General features: G+C 39.4%; 4 protein-coding genes and 1 long non-coding RNA gene across 5 annotated transcripts in view; 1 reads left to right on the forward strand and 4 right to left on the reverse strand.

Moving 5' to 3' along the window:
• Window positions 1–3,725, reverse strand: part of LOC125501059 — a 7,779-nt gene extending 4,054 nt beyond the window's left edge. The window contains exons 1-2 of the long non-coding RNA XR_007278583.1: window positions 3,616–3,725; window positions 3,389–3,544 (exon numbers count right to left, since the gene is read on the reverse strand). This is a non-coding gene — a long non-coding RNA (uncharacterized LOC125501059). The remainder of the gene's footprint in view (window positions 1–3,388; window positions 3,545–3,615) is intronic.
• On the forward strand, window positions 3,465–4,983 carry LOC105691233 (2-oxo-4-hydroxy-4-carboxy-5-ureidoimidazoline decarboxylase-like). The gene is made up of 4 exons (XM_012409574.3): window positions 3,465–3,582; window positions 4,155–4,351; window positions 4,426–4,579; window positions 4,657–4,983. The coding sequence occupies exons 2-4, from the start codon at window positions 4,159–4,161 to the stop codon at window positions 4,841–4,843; spliced, it is 534 nt and encodes a 177-aa protein (XP_012264997.1). The 5' UTR covers window positions 3,465–3,582; window positions 4,155–4,158; the 3' UTR covers window positions 4,844–4,983.
• A 21-nt stretch (window positions 4,984–5,004) lies between these two features.
• LOC105691234 (proteasome maturation protein) lies at window positions 5,005–6,163 on the reverse strand. The gene is made up of 5 exons (XM_012409575.3): window positions 6,015–6,163; window positions 5,685–5,782; window positions 5,506–5,566; window positions 5,269–5,444; window positions 5,005–5,196 (listed from the first exon to the last, which is right to left on the reverse strand). The coding sequence occupies exons 1-5, from the start codon at window positions 6,015–6,017 to the stop codon at window positions 5,109–5,111; spliced, it is 426 nt and encodes a 141-aa protein (XP_012264998.1). The 5' UTR covers window positions 6,018–6,163; the 3' UTR covers window positions 5,005–5,108.
• Window positions 6,164–6,305: 142 nt separating this feature from the next.
• On the reverse strand, window positions 6,306–10,823 carry LOC105691232 (vascular endothelial growth factor receptor 1-like). Its single transcript, XM_020855380.2, has 13 exons — window positions 10,684–10,823; window positions 10,470–10,607; window positions 10,224–10,391; window positions 10,001–10,152; window positions 9,771–9,930; window positions 9,532–9,638; window positions 9,312–9,462; window positions 9,008–9,235; window positions 8,777–8,918; window positions 8,339–8,639; window positions 7,926–8,257; window positions 7,729–7,834; window positions 6,306–7,671 (listed from the first exon to the last, which is right to left on the reverse strand). The coding sequence occupies exons 1-13, from the start codon at window positions 10,757–10,759 to the stop codon at window positions 7,015–7,017; spliced, it is 2,718 nt and encodes a 905-aa protein (XP_020711039.2). The 5' UTR covers window positions 10,760–10,823; the 3' UTR covers window positions 6,306–7,014.
• LOC125500973 (mast/stem cell growth factor receptor Kit-like) lies at window positions 10,821–13,829 on the reverse strand. Its single transcript, XM_048655348.1, has 9 exons — window positions 13,385–13,829; window positions 12,674–13,021; window positions 12,417–12,544; window positions 12,190–12,340; window positions 11,914–12,053; window positions 11,635–11,812; window positions 11,173–11,499; window positions 10,915–11,091; window positions 10,821–10,828 (listed from the first exon to the last, which is right to left on the reverse strand). Exons 1-9 carry the CDS (start codon window positions 13,443–13,445, stop codon window positions 10,821–10,823), a joined length of 1,518 nt encoding a protein of 505 aa, XP_048511305.1. The 5' UTR covers window positions 13,446–13,829.
• Window positions 13,830–13,963: the final 134 nt, after the last annotated feature.

Below are 13,963 nucleotides of genomic sequence, written 5' to 3' on the forward strand. Positions count from 1 at the left end.
CGAGCGCGACACACGCGAGGAATCGTGCGGTTGTAATAATTCGGAGACATACAACATAACGCGCAGAATATAGGACGTAAAATAGACCAACGAGTCCTGACTAACATCCTGCGCTTCGACCCCCAACAATTCGTCTGGATATGATCGCGTAGTTTTCATTGCGATGTAAGTCATTATGGGTATGTTCTGCAATCCTCGCGTAAGGGTGATCTTTCGTCGACGCTGATCTCTCCCTACCGCTTCACAGAATTTTCAACACCTCACCGTGGACATCGATACTATTTTCATACCTGTAATTAGTCTGAACGATGATAACGACGATCAGCCCGCAGCGAGATGAAGTAATCCGTGTTCTTTGTCCACGAGTAGTATACACCCAACGTGGGCGTAAAAGGTACACGAGTTGAAGACAACGTTGATAAAATATCACGGATTTCTATATAATTTTATAGCGTTCGAGCCTTGCTCCAAATGTACCTTTTATTGCTGACCTCAGAACGTGGCGCACTGACGTCAAACACCGTCGGGTTCCACTTATTGTCGTACCGATATCGTCATTCGGGCAATCAAAATGTGACTCAATTTTGATACATGCTCCATGTTGTCGCCGGAATATGCATAGTGACCCCGTAGACGAAAAATTTTGCACGTGGATCTGTAAAAGACATGAATATGCTGGCGAACGGTGTCGTACGTACATTACCCGTGCGATACGATTCGGTGAGATAATCTCTTCACGGCAGACGGAACTGCCGAAGATGAACCAGTACTGACCCAGTCGAAGAGCACTCCCTAAAAAATGGCGACACCGGCTCATCATTATTTAGGTGAATTCCGGGGATTAGATGTACAAAGTTAACAAAGGAGCGCTGCGATGATCTCCGTGGTATAAATCCGAAAATCCTACCGCCGGTGGGTTCCAGCCAATTATAAAAAAGACAAACATCAGACATAGAGTTATTTGCGTAGAATATAACGTGGGGACAAACAATAAGTTTTGTCTCGGTATACGTTCCTCATCGTCGCGCGGTAAATCTAATCTGAGAGAGAATAGAAAAAAAAAAAAATAACAATAATCCACGTAACAGCGTATGAGTTCTGTAAAAAGCAAAAATTCAAAGTTTCACGAAGAAGATTATAATTCTTTCGAGATGTAGGCGGCTCACCCGTTCCAAATTGGACCCGAAAGAGGGTCCTCGTATTATACAACTACCGCGCCACTCACAGGCTGCGCCATTATTGAGGAGAATAAGGGAGGAAAAAGAATAACAGAGGAAAAAACGAAGGGAACGAGGATGAGAGCAGAAGAACTGCAGCGACCTACCGGTGCCGCCGGAGATCCCTGAGATTCCGGGGGATTTCGGGAATTTCTCGGATCCAAGGGTTGATGGACAGTAGATAGTTTTTTTTGTCTGCCCGTAGGATGTTCGTGCCCTCAGCTCGCGTACGGACATAACGCGCGGCGTGCTGCAGCGTCGGGGTGCGGCTGAAAACGCCAAATAGATACTTTTATGGTGGCAATAAAGGCCCGGCTAGCTGCGGAATCGAGTATCGACGCTTCCAAAGGGACTAATCTAAGGATGAAAACTGTAATAAAACGTCCAGTTCTTTTCTCTTCTTTTCCATTCCATTCCATCCCCCCGTCACCTCCGTATTATAAGGCCTTCGTAGCGTTGCAGCCGGACCGCGCAGCTCTTTCATCCGATGCAGCAACTCGATGGCCCGACCCGTTTTTAACATAACTTTGCAGTTCAATGTCGACGATTCGCCGCAGATTTTATCCAGTCGCCGAAGAAAATACGTGCCTAGCTTATTCAACCTCGGTCTGCTTCGCGGTGATTCTCGCAAGTCTGAATTAAATTATAATTCGTTTTCTGTAATTCACGTGATGCGGGAATTCGTCGTACGGAGGAATGATTCTCGCGACGTTTCAGGTGAGCGTGAGCATGTTATAGGTGCGAGAAATTAATTATGATAAGCGCACTATAATTACGATCGTCATCGCGCCCACATATATGAGCGTTGAATTCATTTTTATCAACACTGTATTATATCGATGGTGGAGAATTAATTATGAAGATAACCGGCTGATCGTTCAATTTCAACAAAAGCTCACATCAAAACCCCGATTTCTATCGATCATCGGGATTAATTTTATTGGCTTAAAATCTTTAATTTGTTGACTCACTAATTGCAGATTCGATATTTTACCGTAAATCATTTATATGTTATTTATTTCATTGACCATTATGTGACAGCCGAATACATCACGGATTTATAGAGAAAAAATCATAGTTGGAAAGCAATATAAATTATGATTGAATAACGTGACGAAATACCAAAATTATTTGGCGATTACAATCATATCAGTCGTAATTTCGTCGTGCGCATCGCGATCAAGATTGTCATCCGCATGCTATATTCTCCGCTTTATAATAATTCGACCATAAATGAAAATATGTAGTCATGTGATATAGTATATATGTGATATACGTGTAGACGAGAGTTTATAAATATTCAAATTAGGTATGTCGCGAATCAATTTTTTTCTTAATAAATTTCGGAGGAAGTTCGATAGTTAAGTGGATATAGTAAAAGATGCGATATAGATAAATATATGAAAACGAGAAGAGACTTACATACATGGTTCTGAATGAGGGTAAAATGGCGGTTTGCCATTATCCGGAATAGCTGGAGGTATAATGTTACACCTGCCTTCGTTACTGGTGGCCACATCGATGGAACCGCCTACCTAATTGGCCTCTGGGTCGATCGCAACTCCCATGGCGATAGAAACAGGAAAGGAAAAGGTGAAGGAGCTCATGTGCCAGCATAGCATAAATAACCATGTTATAATTATAAAGGTTGATTATACGCAGAGACGCCGAACAAATAAAAACGTGGTCAAACTCATACCTTACGACGTTGTATCCCCGTTTTTTTTTTTCCTTTTTTTTTATATCACAGGTATTCGAAAATAATTATATTCCGCCATCGGATCTGCAAGAAACCGCGAAAGTTTTCACATATCAACCAGAAATTTCCCGGGATTCGGTCTGGAAGAATTTTTGTTCGGGTTGTGCGTGCGAACAATAATTTAAATTCAAAATTTGAATTCCGCTTCGATCATCGATGGTCGACTCCTCGCACTTTCGTTCAAGCTGCGTTTCTACATCGACGACGGAAGCCGAATGGTGGGTTCGGGAAAGGCGGTAGATCCGAAAATTTAAATCTACAACCTTCTACGCGCTAGAAAATTTTTCTCCGACCTTTCGGAAAATAATTGGCCGATTCGTGTTTCTGAATCCAGAAACTTGATGATCTCACGACGTGAGAGAATAATTTTCGAAATAATCATTGCGAAGAATATCTGAATGTATTAACTTACATTTTACTAGAGAATTCTTGGATCTCTCACGGTCCTGCACATACGATACATGAAGAATGTAGATGTTATTAAAATGTAGAGAACTGCTGATAATACCATGAACTTTAGCCCAATCTGTGGTCGTGTCAGAGATTACGATTATTCAGTTCCAGCATTCTGTGAATGAAATTACAACAGTTGTCAGTGTAAACAGGGTGAGTATCAATGTAGCAAAGTATCATATGTACCGATAAAGAATACAGGTGTATACGAAGCGCGTTTCGCTTGATTCTATACCATACGTCGAATGCCCTTTACTGTTTCGTGTGTTACGTAATAATTTTAAACAAGATAACTGAAACCAATTCCAAGATGTGTCAATAGTGGATCGTGCAAGTGTTTTGTGCAGATCGTGTTACACGTGGATTAGATCGATAATGTTAATTCGTTCGATAGGAAACACAGTCCGTTAGGTGTGGATGTAACACAATAGCTTTGTAAAATATTGTCATAGAACCGATTTCATTTTAAATCAAGAAATATCGTTTGAACAGAAACCAATTCGGCCAGTTTTATTAAAGTCTTTATCACCCGCGAACTGCGATACGACGGTGATTGTGAGTCAACAATGCCTAATCTAAATTTACGCGGTTATCGTTCCGAATAGTAATGAGTTACGGGAGAAATTGTCACACTTTGGTTGGAGAAAATAAATTACAAATGGAGACGGTATAGTGAATATGCTGATTAAAGTAAAATAATGCAATAACTGAAAAAATACGTCCAGAAAAATGCCTACCAGTGGAATTTTGAGCATACTTGAGGTCAACGCTCTACCCACGGAACAATTCGAATGGCTTTTCGCAAACGTGATCGAACACTGCCCCGAGGCAGCTAGATCGGTGGCTTCAAAACGGCCCTTTTCTTCGGCCCAGGCGTTAAAGACAGCCTTCGATGATTATTTGGATAGCCTAACTACTAGTGGTAAGAAATCATGAGTAAAATTTTAACGAATGTCGAAAATATTTAACTCAAAATTCACCTACTAATTTTCGCAGAAAAGGAAAACGTATTGATCAAGCATCCAGATTTGGCAGGTAAATTATCCGAGGACGGAAAGCTCACAGCAGAATCTCAAAACGAACAAAAAATTGCGGGTCTAGATACGATGACGCGAGAGGAAAAACAGACGTTGAATAATTTCAACGCGTTGTGAGTCGAAGATTGGGTCAATCAAATAAAACTCGAATTAAAAATGCGGGGACAATTTTTTTTTATTTCGGTTTCAGATACAAAGAGAAGTTCCAATTCCCGTTCGTCATATGTGCGCGGGAAAACAAAATCGCAGCTATTCTGACCGGCATAGAGAATCGGGTAAATAATACTCAGGAAGAAGAATTAGCCACGGGAATTGAGGAGGTAAAAAAGATATGTGGAATCAGACTCCTGGATCTAGTGTGGCCAGATGCCCGATGAATTTGGGGTGTAAAAACTTGGTTTTTGAATAACACAATTTCACTCAGAAGACTATTTTTCGAAGTGTATTAATCTTCCGAGACTTTTATTTTACGAAATTGCAATCAGTTGTAAATATAACATGAAAATAATGCATGTATGGAAAAAAAACAAATGCGAACTTTCAATCGAAAAGAATTTATTAATTACCTGTACCATAAGAGGCACAGTCATCTTGCATAGCATGGAGAGTGTCGGCCTAAAAAATTGTGGATATTCAGAGATCCTAGAGAATTCCCAAACTTTGCTCTACCATTGCGTGCGGCTGGCACATCTGTTCTCTGAATTCAGTGGTATTAAGTATATCCTCGAATCTGAAAAATTTACAAACTCTATTACGTATTTTTCAAGCGCGAGAACGTGTAGTCCATTATCTATAATCTTACCCAATTTCTTCATCTCTGCCGAGAATCACATCCCTCATCAAACCAGAAGATGGAAGGAAAGGGAGCCTCCCAATTTTATCAGCAGATTTGAGTTCCATAGCTAGACGCATAGGTGCATGGAGACCTTGCGTGTTTCTCAGCATTGCCATATCCATGCGAAGTTGGTTTTGGACATACTGCAGTAGACAATTAGAATTAATAAATTGAAGCAGATTGGAAACAAAAATAGTTACTTACACTTTGCTCTGATGCTTGTAGAGGATGTGAAAATCCGAGGCTTGCTCTAGTAGCTGATAATCTAAAAAGAAAAAAAGAGGAGTAAACTACCAGTTTTAAGAACTTCAAATAAATGCACGATCTTCAATTCTTTGAATCAATAGGTGCATTCTATCATACAGTTTGTATCAATAACTTACCCTGATACCAAAGCATTTGGAACGCCATACGTATCATCGGGAATGCTTATTCCATTCTCTGTCGATGGCTTAGGCTTCACAGAAGGTAGACCGAAACTCTGAAATCACAATTTAGGCAGGTGGTCTGAATCATGAATGAAATAAGATGACTGTCACACTGATTGAAGTATCAACTTAACCAAGATATTATAAGTATCAATACAAAGACAACATAACCTTCTTCAAATATTGCAAATGTCATGTTCAGCCAAAGTATACAAGTAATTGAATTGAATAGTTGAGATTGAAAAAAAGCCAACATCGTGTATTAATGACATAAATTATAATTACCATTTTTGAGTATTCTACAAGCAACTAATCTTTGACAATTAAAACGAATTATCTTTAATTGACCGCTCAGAGCACCAACGAAGAAACACAACTGAAAGTGACCAGTAATTGCCAGAAGTTGGTGAGGCTGGCGGTGTTTTCTATGGCGCTGTAAGGCACTCAGTGAACGCACTAAATTATGAAAATATTAAGTAGATAATTATCGTTTCTGAGATCCAAACCAATTTAATCATACATAAAAATCTGAGATTTATTTTTAAAAACTTGTAACTTTTTTGTAAAACGTGTTGTTCAACTGACCTACATTAACGACATTGCAAATTTGACTTACATAGTTCAACCCTTTTTCGTAACCCTTCTACTACGGAATTCGTAGTAAACGCTGATTGGCTGCTGCTGTTCATTCATAATTCATTCATAAGGGTGTGTCAGATTTAAAGCAACGACTCGACTCCTGCGCGAAAATAGTTGATTTTCAAACCCTCATAACTTTGTGAAAAAAGCACCTAGATGAACGAAATTGGAGTCAAATTAAAGCTTGAACCTTTTGCTTTTAGATGCATGCAAAAAAAATGATTTTTTTCATCTTTCTTCTTCGGCACAACTCCGTAAAGCGATCGATGCGCGCAAATCATTTTTTGAGAAGAATTTCAAAGCCACGCATGAGGCAGGCGGATTTTTTTAATCTATAAAATCGGTTTCAATTCAGAAATACATTATTCTATCAGCTGCTGAATCCTCTTTTTATTTTTCACTAAGAATTTTTTTCACGGAGATAGGCCCGTTGAACAATGTTATTTCGTGAGCTAATAATAAGTCTTTTGCGAAAGCGAATCATTTCTCATTGGCTCATGTAACATTGATTTGCACGAAGACGAGAATAAGTGTGGAATACTTTTGATAAATAAAAATACATTTTTTAATTTGGTTAATTCCCACAATGCGGTAGAAATAATAAATACTTAAACTACGATATCATAATGTGAAAATGATTCCTTTTTCACAACTCAGACGTCATCTCATAATAACGATTAGTAACAGCATTTTCGTGGGGTTCAAGTTGTTTGGATTTTGATCGCGGTATATTAACGTAATAATTGTTCTCCTCGCTATTAGACGAGGAAGCGGACGCGTTGGTATTATTTTTATTCTCCTGCAAGTTGACCGCTGCAGGTTGTTTCGAATTTGAAGTTATTGCGTCCGTTAGATTTGGCGATTTCTTCGCGGTAGGGAGATGTAGAGATTTCATGTAATTGAAATACTCTAATTCCGCTTCCGTTATGTCTGGAACTCTATCCTGCTCTATAGATTGCACGTTCTCATCGCGAGATTTAATAGATTCTGCGGGTGAATTCTCAGCCCCTAAAGTTGCCGAAGATTTAGTATCTGAAGTGTAGTCAGCTAACTTTTTTGTTTCAGAAGTTTCAATAGAAAATTCGTCAACTTCATGGTGCGTGCTCAAATTTCTAGTTCTATCGATCTTTGGCGTTACTGCAGCCATCGGCACATAAGCCGAATTCGGAAGGACTTGCAAGGTAGCGTCAGGATCGTCGTCACCACAACTGGGAAGGGACATCATTTTCAAAAAATCGATTTCTCCATTTTGCAAGGCCTGGATGTTCATGTCCATGTACGGAGTGTCGAGTTCGAGATAGTGCTGAAATATATAAAGAATTTAATTCCGAAGTTCCATGTCTCGTTCCGAAAAACTCACCATTTTTATTCCATCGATCATTAACATGCCAAGCATTTCAACGATCTCGGAAAATGCGGGTCGCAAAGTGGGCTTTCCCATCCAACAATGTAACATCAAATCATATCTGAAACGAGGAGCAGTCGATGATATTTTGCCAATCTACATTTTCAATTTTTTACACCAAAATGCGAACAACCGACAAATATCACACTTACATCTGTTGTGTTGCATAGATCGGTTTTTCCATGCGGTAGCCATCGATTAATTTCACATACTGTGTTCCAACCTCTATACCAGGATAAGGAGTACGAGCCAATGTAAAAAATTCCCACAAGACTATTCCAAAGGACCAGACATCAGATTTAATCGAAAATATTTTGTCTCTGATGGATTCGATGGCCATCCATTTTATCGGCAAAGGACCATCTCCTCGTTTTTTGTAATTATCATCTTTGTACATATTTTTGGCCAATCCAAAGTCGCAAATCTTAACGATGTTATCGTCGGCAAGGAGGATATTTCGCGCTGCCAGATCACCGTGTAAAACCTAGAGAATTAAACGCAAGAATAATCCACAGGGGTTGTTCGTAAATGGTGAAGCTACTTTCAATCGAAGTTCTCTACACACATTTCTAGAACTGAGATATTCCATGCCACGTGCAACTTGCCAAGCCCAGCAGACCAAATCTTGAGTACAAATTAGCCTGACTTTTTTTTCTTTATAGTCACCACGATAATTCGATCGCCAACCAGGCTGGAATGGATCAGTTGTGACTATCCTGCTGCCGTTGGAACCATATCCTATATCTTCGGAGTTGGTACCTTGAAGATGGACTTCCAAAAGTTCACTGCCGCTGTCACTAGCATAACTAGTGGACGAGGATGTGCTTACGCTCTGAGAAAATTGAGATTTCGAAGCGAGCTTCGATCTGGATAATCGGGGTAGAAAAATATAAATTTAGTCAGAAGTTATGATCTCGTTAAAAACAATCCATACGAAATCCTAATAACTTAAGTATGCGTGGTGACTTTAACTATAAAAATTGGTTTGAAAATAGTTTCGTACTTTGCTAAAAGCTCACATCCGATATTTGGATTAATTTTTTTGGTGGTCGGATCGATTTGATCAATGAACCCGGATCTGTGAGTCTGCAAATAGTTGTGCAGGTTTCCAAAACGACAAAACTCCACAATAACGAATAGTTCACCTGTCGACAATCATTGAATAATCGTAGCTATTGATTTTTTATCTATAGACGTATGATGAATATTCTCGAATCAATCATAGCCGACTTACGTTTGCTGATTATATTTTTCGTGCAAGCTCCGAGTAGATTAACGATATTTAAGTGTTGTCCAAGGTACGTCATAATCTTAAGTTCGCTAGAAAGCGCTCGCATGTAACTTGGGTCAGCCGATCGTCGAATCATTTTTACTGCAACGGTCGTAACTTCCTCTTTGTAGGATATTCCGTGTGCCTCCGCTTGCATTACCACCCCAAATGCACCGCTCCCAAGTTGCTTGCCTGATAACGAGTAACGATCGGATATTCTATGACTGTTTTTTGTTTTTTTTTGTTTCAATCTATCAAAATTACGCACCAATGAACAATCGTTCCCTCGGAAATTCCCATTTTTTATCATAAGGCAGTAACTCGGCTTGGTCATCGACGGTCAAGTCTGGATTCAGACACTCTACCGCTCCGTTTTCAAAGTACGTAAGTCCATCCGCATGTAATTGTTTTCTCATGTGCTGAAAAAAAATTTAATCATTCACATACTTCGTTATTATCGATATGCTTATCCCAGCGATTCGACTCACCCTTTCGTGCCTCACTTTTAAAACCACATAAATAATTACCACGACGATGGTTAAAATGAGAGCGCAAATCGCGCTTAACCAAATTGTATGAGTCGTGGTGGGGGTTTCTGAAAATAATAAAGGTATTTCATTTTTGCAAATAGAATCATCGTTCTTGAATCTGCGTTGATTGTATTAGCGGAAAAAAACGTTGCAGCAACGCTGATCGAAGATACTAGAGAAGACTATGAATGGCTTACCATCCGGTGTCAAATAAAATTCTTTAGAAGTCTTGTTGAGACGATTTTCCGCTCGACAAGAGTAAAGTCCACTATCTGAATCGACGAAGTTTATAATGTGAAGCTCCGAATTATCGCTTGAAATATTGTATTTGTCACTGGTCGTGAGGAGTTTGTCGTCCTATCCGAACGTCAAGGAAATTAGAAAAAAGTTATTCATCGCCTAGTCACGGTAATTATCAATGACAAACCTTGAACCATGACAATTTTGGAATCGGTACGCCCTCCACGGTACACTTTAGGTTCCATACTTTTATACTGTCTGGAAAATCATCGCCTGTTTCTTCCAGTAATACTTCTTCGAACCAATGACTTTTTGAAGTGATACACGGGGCTACACCTTCTGTTTTAGCGGAAAAAAAATTCAAGTGATTAACAACGTTCGACATGACACGCCTAACAAACGATACATACCTCGTACAGTTATCGTGTAATTCATCATCCTAGCATTTCCACTCTTGTTATAAAATGTGCAGGTGTAAACTCCAGTATCATTGTAACTCGCATCAAATATTTCAAGTATCGACAGCTTTGAGAATTTCGTAGAAGTTTGACTAACGTTTATTTTATCTGGCATGGATTCTGTGAAGATAATTTTTAGTAAAAAATGGAAGGAACAAAATCTTCGAAATCTCGGTGAAATGATATAAAACAGCTCACCTAAATTTTCATAGTCCTTCTCCGTCCACACCACGTCGGTGTAATTATAACGAGAACCACGACAAGTTATTTGGGCATAGTCACCGATGGCAATTAAATTTGGACCGTCTATGCTATGTTCTTGATCGTTGTCTATATCTGTATCATGAATACGAAGGTTCGTTGAAAAAATTTGACTTTATTGACCACAGAAACATGCATAGCGATAGTTTACCTAGAACTAAAATCATCTGCGTAGCTTCGGTGCAACTAAATTCGTTGCAGGTCTCACACGTCAGAAGTCCTGGCATTTTTATTTCCACATCCACAGTCGACTTTGGGTTAATAGAACTGTTATTTTCAGATTCGGCTTCATTTCCCTGGTGAGAGCATAAAACCGACGTAGAATGATATAATATTTTGATGAAATATAAGCTCTGGCAGAAAACAAATGTTTTTTCGGTACTTGCCAGAGGATGTGAAACCGAAGAATATTCTGTGGAAGGATAGTAGGGGTATTCCAAAAAGGTCCATGTAATATTAGGTGGTGGGAAACCAAACGTAATGCACTCAAAGGTATAAGACTTCTCTGGTTTGTAGTACGACGAACTTGTATTAGGAATAATGTGAGACTCCGGCGGTCCTGCGTCAATGTTAATATTTTACGAAACTGCGTTAGATATCTACTTTCTGATAAGAGTAAAAATATAAAGCGATTTCATACCGAATACAGTCAAGCTGAGTTCAACATCTTTTTCCTCACGGGGGGTAGAGATGTGCACTTTGTATATCCCGCTGTCACGAACGGTTACATTACTTATTCGAAACGAGTGAACGTCTTTCTCGTGCTTATGCATGTATTTTCTTCCCTCGTCAGGTTCGCTATCAATTTCACGGCCATTCGCGTCGTACCATTTCACGGAGACCGACTGAGGACCAGCGCCGATACGCAAGACCCACAATGCTTCTGTATCTTCAGATTCGTTCCACTGCTTCACAATCGAATAATTAGATCCATCGATAGAAACGTGGATGTGGAGCTGCTCGGAGTCTGAGAGAAAAAATAATCACGTGGGTTCGCGTGAAATGAAAATATTTTCTTCTATGATGCGATCGTGAGATAATTGCACTAGTACGCTGCCACGATAAATGAAGGACAGATAATAATATTCTTGCACGAACTTACCGTAAACTGGGAGGAACATTTCTGCGGTCATCATATTTCCGGTAGAACATTTTAAAGTACAGAAATATGTCCCACTATCGTTCTTGTGGACATCAATTATTGTAAGATTGGCTAGCATTTTTACTTTTCCTGGTTCATTCCTGACTGTTAATGTATCTATGGTGTGCCTTTCGTCGTTCTGAAATTTCATTCGATGGAATGTGGGATTTAAAATTCGAGTACATCCGATAACTGGAATAGTGATCGATGTTACAGCAGACAACCACATTTTTAACTTACGAATATTTTCTCTGGAGCTTCCCACCTCAATTCACATAAACGAGCATCGCTATTCCGCAAATCGACGCTACACTCCAGAACCTGATTTGTCCCCTGGACCACGATAGGAACTTGAGTGATTGTCGGATAGGGCAATTCCGCTGTAATTGAAAATTAGTCGAATCACTTGAACGCGAACATACTACGTGCAACTATCAGATTAAAATCACATTCGTCCTCTTGGGAGTGACGTGATTTTCCAAGTCACTGCACAATTCGAGAACTGAATGTACTTACCGATAACGCGAAGACAGTACAACGGTGACGAAGTAAATTGGCCATCGGGTTGTTCGATTTTACAAGTGTATCTGTCTTGCCCCTGATTTATTCCGACGTTTTTTATAATGAAACCAATTTTTTCGGTGAATTCCAAATCTACGGTCTCATTCTGTAAAAATCATTGCGTATTAACGACCCTTAGCAATGGGGTTGAATCGATATTTTATACACTTTAGTTATCATACCATCTTGATGAGTGACGGACGTAGCGAAGGTGAAGTTGGCCTGCACGGTATGACTACTGTATCTCCAGCAATTGCTGGCAGGTCCCATTTCCATTTCGGTTTATTTATAACGGTCAAAAGCTGGGGAGCTGAAGAAATTTTTCAATAAGGGTGAAGAAACTTGGGCAAAGCAGACGATCGATACGCATCGTGCGTGCAATGTGCATAGATGTATCAATGTATCTACGGTTTAAGATAAATATCAAAGCAATGCTTACAGCGGACGTATACGTAAACCCAATTGATATTCTCGGTAGGATGATCGATGACTTGATCGTTATTTTCTATTTTAACATCCGACTGTGCACAAGCGTACCACCCCGTATCCGCAGCGGACATATTCGAACGACTAAACGTCCATAAATCACCGTAATAATCACCGTTATCATTGGTGATCTGAGTTCGATCATCAGAGGAAGCTGTTGAATTATATTCAACACCGTCTGGCGTCGAAAATTTAATTTCATCATTTTCACTTGAGCAATCAAGTTCCAGTTTATCCCCCTCTTGGATTATAAGCTCACCCTCTGAAGGTGTGAACATCTCTGATGTCCGAGCCATCGCTCCTGAAAGGAATTAGTAGTAATTCGAATTATAATATTCTAAAGAGTCATTATGGAAGTTTGGAATGACTCTCGCATAAAGAGGGTATAAATTCTTGATGTTCACAGTATTGCGGTTGCCGCGAAACTGTAAACTACGCTGTTTATTCTACGTTCAAGGGAAATCAAACCGCGAGTTGGACTTGTTTCGCAGGAAACCATGAAGGAAGTTTCAACTGGACACAAATGCAGCGTTTGAACAGATATCCGTCAAAATGAAATTATCGAATTTATCCGATGGCTTCTCGATCGTAATTCCCATTATCACTACATCTGAGCTTGCAGGCTGACGAGGTCTCGAATACGGATAGTTCGTTCTATGCATACCTTGATAGAATCCCAAGATAGTAAAGAGTAGTTGGACGCACGAAATTGAAATGTGTTTCATTGCGAACGATATTTAGAAAATAAAGATTTACTTTTGGTTCACCAAACGGTACAGGTTTAATCGATGATATTAAAAACGAAAGTTTATCAACGTTTTCGCGTTTTATTCACTGTTGTTCGCTCGCAACTCCACTGGTCACGGTGATCTGGAAAGAAACGTCCACTTCCTTGCCTTATCCACGACTGTTCGCTGAACACGATGAATAAAAAATAATAAGCATACAGTAACCGAACACATCCTGGAATTACCGTGATGACTAACAGATAGTAGAAGTATAATTTTTTAAGTACAATATAGGTTTTTTTGAAAAATTCCACACACTTCTACAGATTGTATGAGCCATAAGTTTCGCAAGTACTCAGATGCTGAATTTTTATCGCAGCAACGACGAACGGTCTCTCGTTGAACAATCAAAATCAATTGTGGGACTAATAATAATCGTAGTTTACGGTTTATGAAAATTTTGTAAGTATAAATACGTTCTGTGAATGATTCGGTGCAATATCAAATTCACAACG

Source organism: Athalia rosae, chromosome 5 (genome assembly GCF_917208135.1).
Source record: "Athalia rosae chromosome 5, iyAthRosa1.1, whole genome shotgun sequence".
Lineage (NCBI taxonomy): Eukaryota > Metazoa > Arthropoda > Insecta > Hymenoptera > Athaliidae > Athalia > Athalia rosae.

What these genes read in the sequence shown, in the direction of transcription:
- LOC125500973 (XM_048655348.1), bottom strand. Translation starts at nt 13,445, where the DNA reads ATGAAACACATTTCAATTTCGTGCGTCCAACTACTCTTTACTATCTTG. An exon ending in GTACTGTCTTCGCGTTATCG is followed by an intron (nt 12,054 to 12,189) that starts GTAAGTACATTC and finishes TTTCAATTACAG; the next exon opens with CGGAATTGCCCTATCCGACA. An exon ending in ACTCAGCTTGACTGTATTCG is followed by an intron (nt 11,092 to 11,172) that starts GTATGAAATCGC and finishes ACATTGACGCAG; the next exon opens with GACCGCCGGAGTCTCACATT.
- LOC105691234 (XM_012409575.3), bottom strand. An exon ending in TACAAGCATCAGAGCAAAGT is followed by an intron (nt 5,445 to 5,505) that starts GTAAGTAACTAT and finishes TGTCTACTGCAG; the next exon opens with TATGTCCAAAACCAACTTCG. An exon ending in GGCAGAGATGAAGAAATTGG is followed by an intron (nt 5,197 to 5,268) that starts GTAAGATTATAG and finishes TAAATTTTTCAG; the next exon opens with ATTCGAGGATATACTTAATA.
- LOC105691233 (XM_012409574.3), top strand. Translation starts at nt 4,159, where the DNA reads ATGCCTACCAGTGGAATTTTGAGCATACTTGAGGTCAACGCTCTACCC. An exon ending in GGATAGCCTAACTACTAGTG is followed by an intron (nt 4,352 to 4,425) that starts GTAAGAAATCAT and finishes TAATTTTCGCAG; the next exon opens with AAAAGGAAAACGTATTGATC. An exon ending in TTGAATAATTTCAACGCGTT is followed by an intron (nt 4,580 to 4,656) that starts GTGAGTCGAAGA and finishes TTTCGGTTTCAG; the next exon opens with ATACAAAGAGAAGTTCCAAT.
- LOC105691232 (XM_020855380.2), bottom strand. Translation starts at nt 10,759, where the DNA reads ATGCCAGGACTTCTGACGTGTGAGACCTGCAACGAATTTAGTTGCACC. An exon ending in CAAAATTGTCATGGTTCAAG is followed by an intron (nt 9,931 to 10,000) that starts GTTTGTCATTGA and finishes ACGTTCGGATAG; the next exon opens with GACGACAAACTCCTCACGAC. An exon ending in AATATCTCAGTTCTAGAAAT is followed by an intron (nt 8,258 to 8,338) that starts GTGTGTAGAGAA and finishes TTAATTCTCTAG; the next exon opens with GTTTTACACGGTGATCTGGC.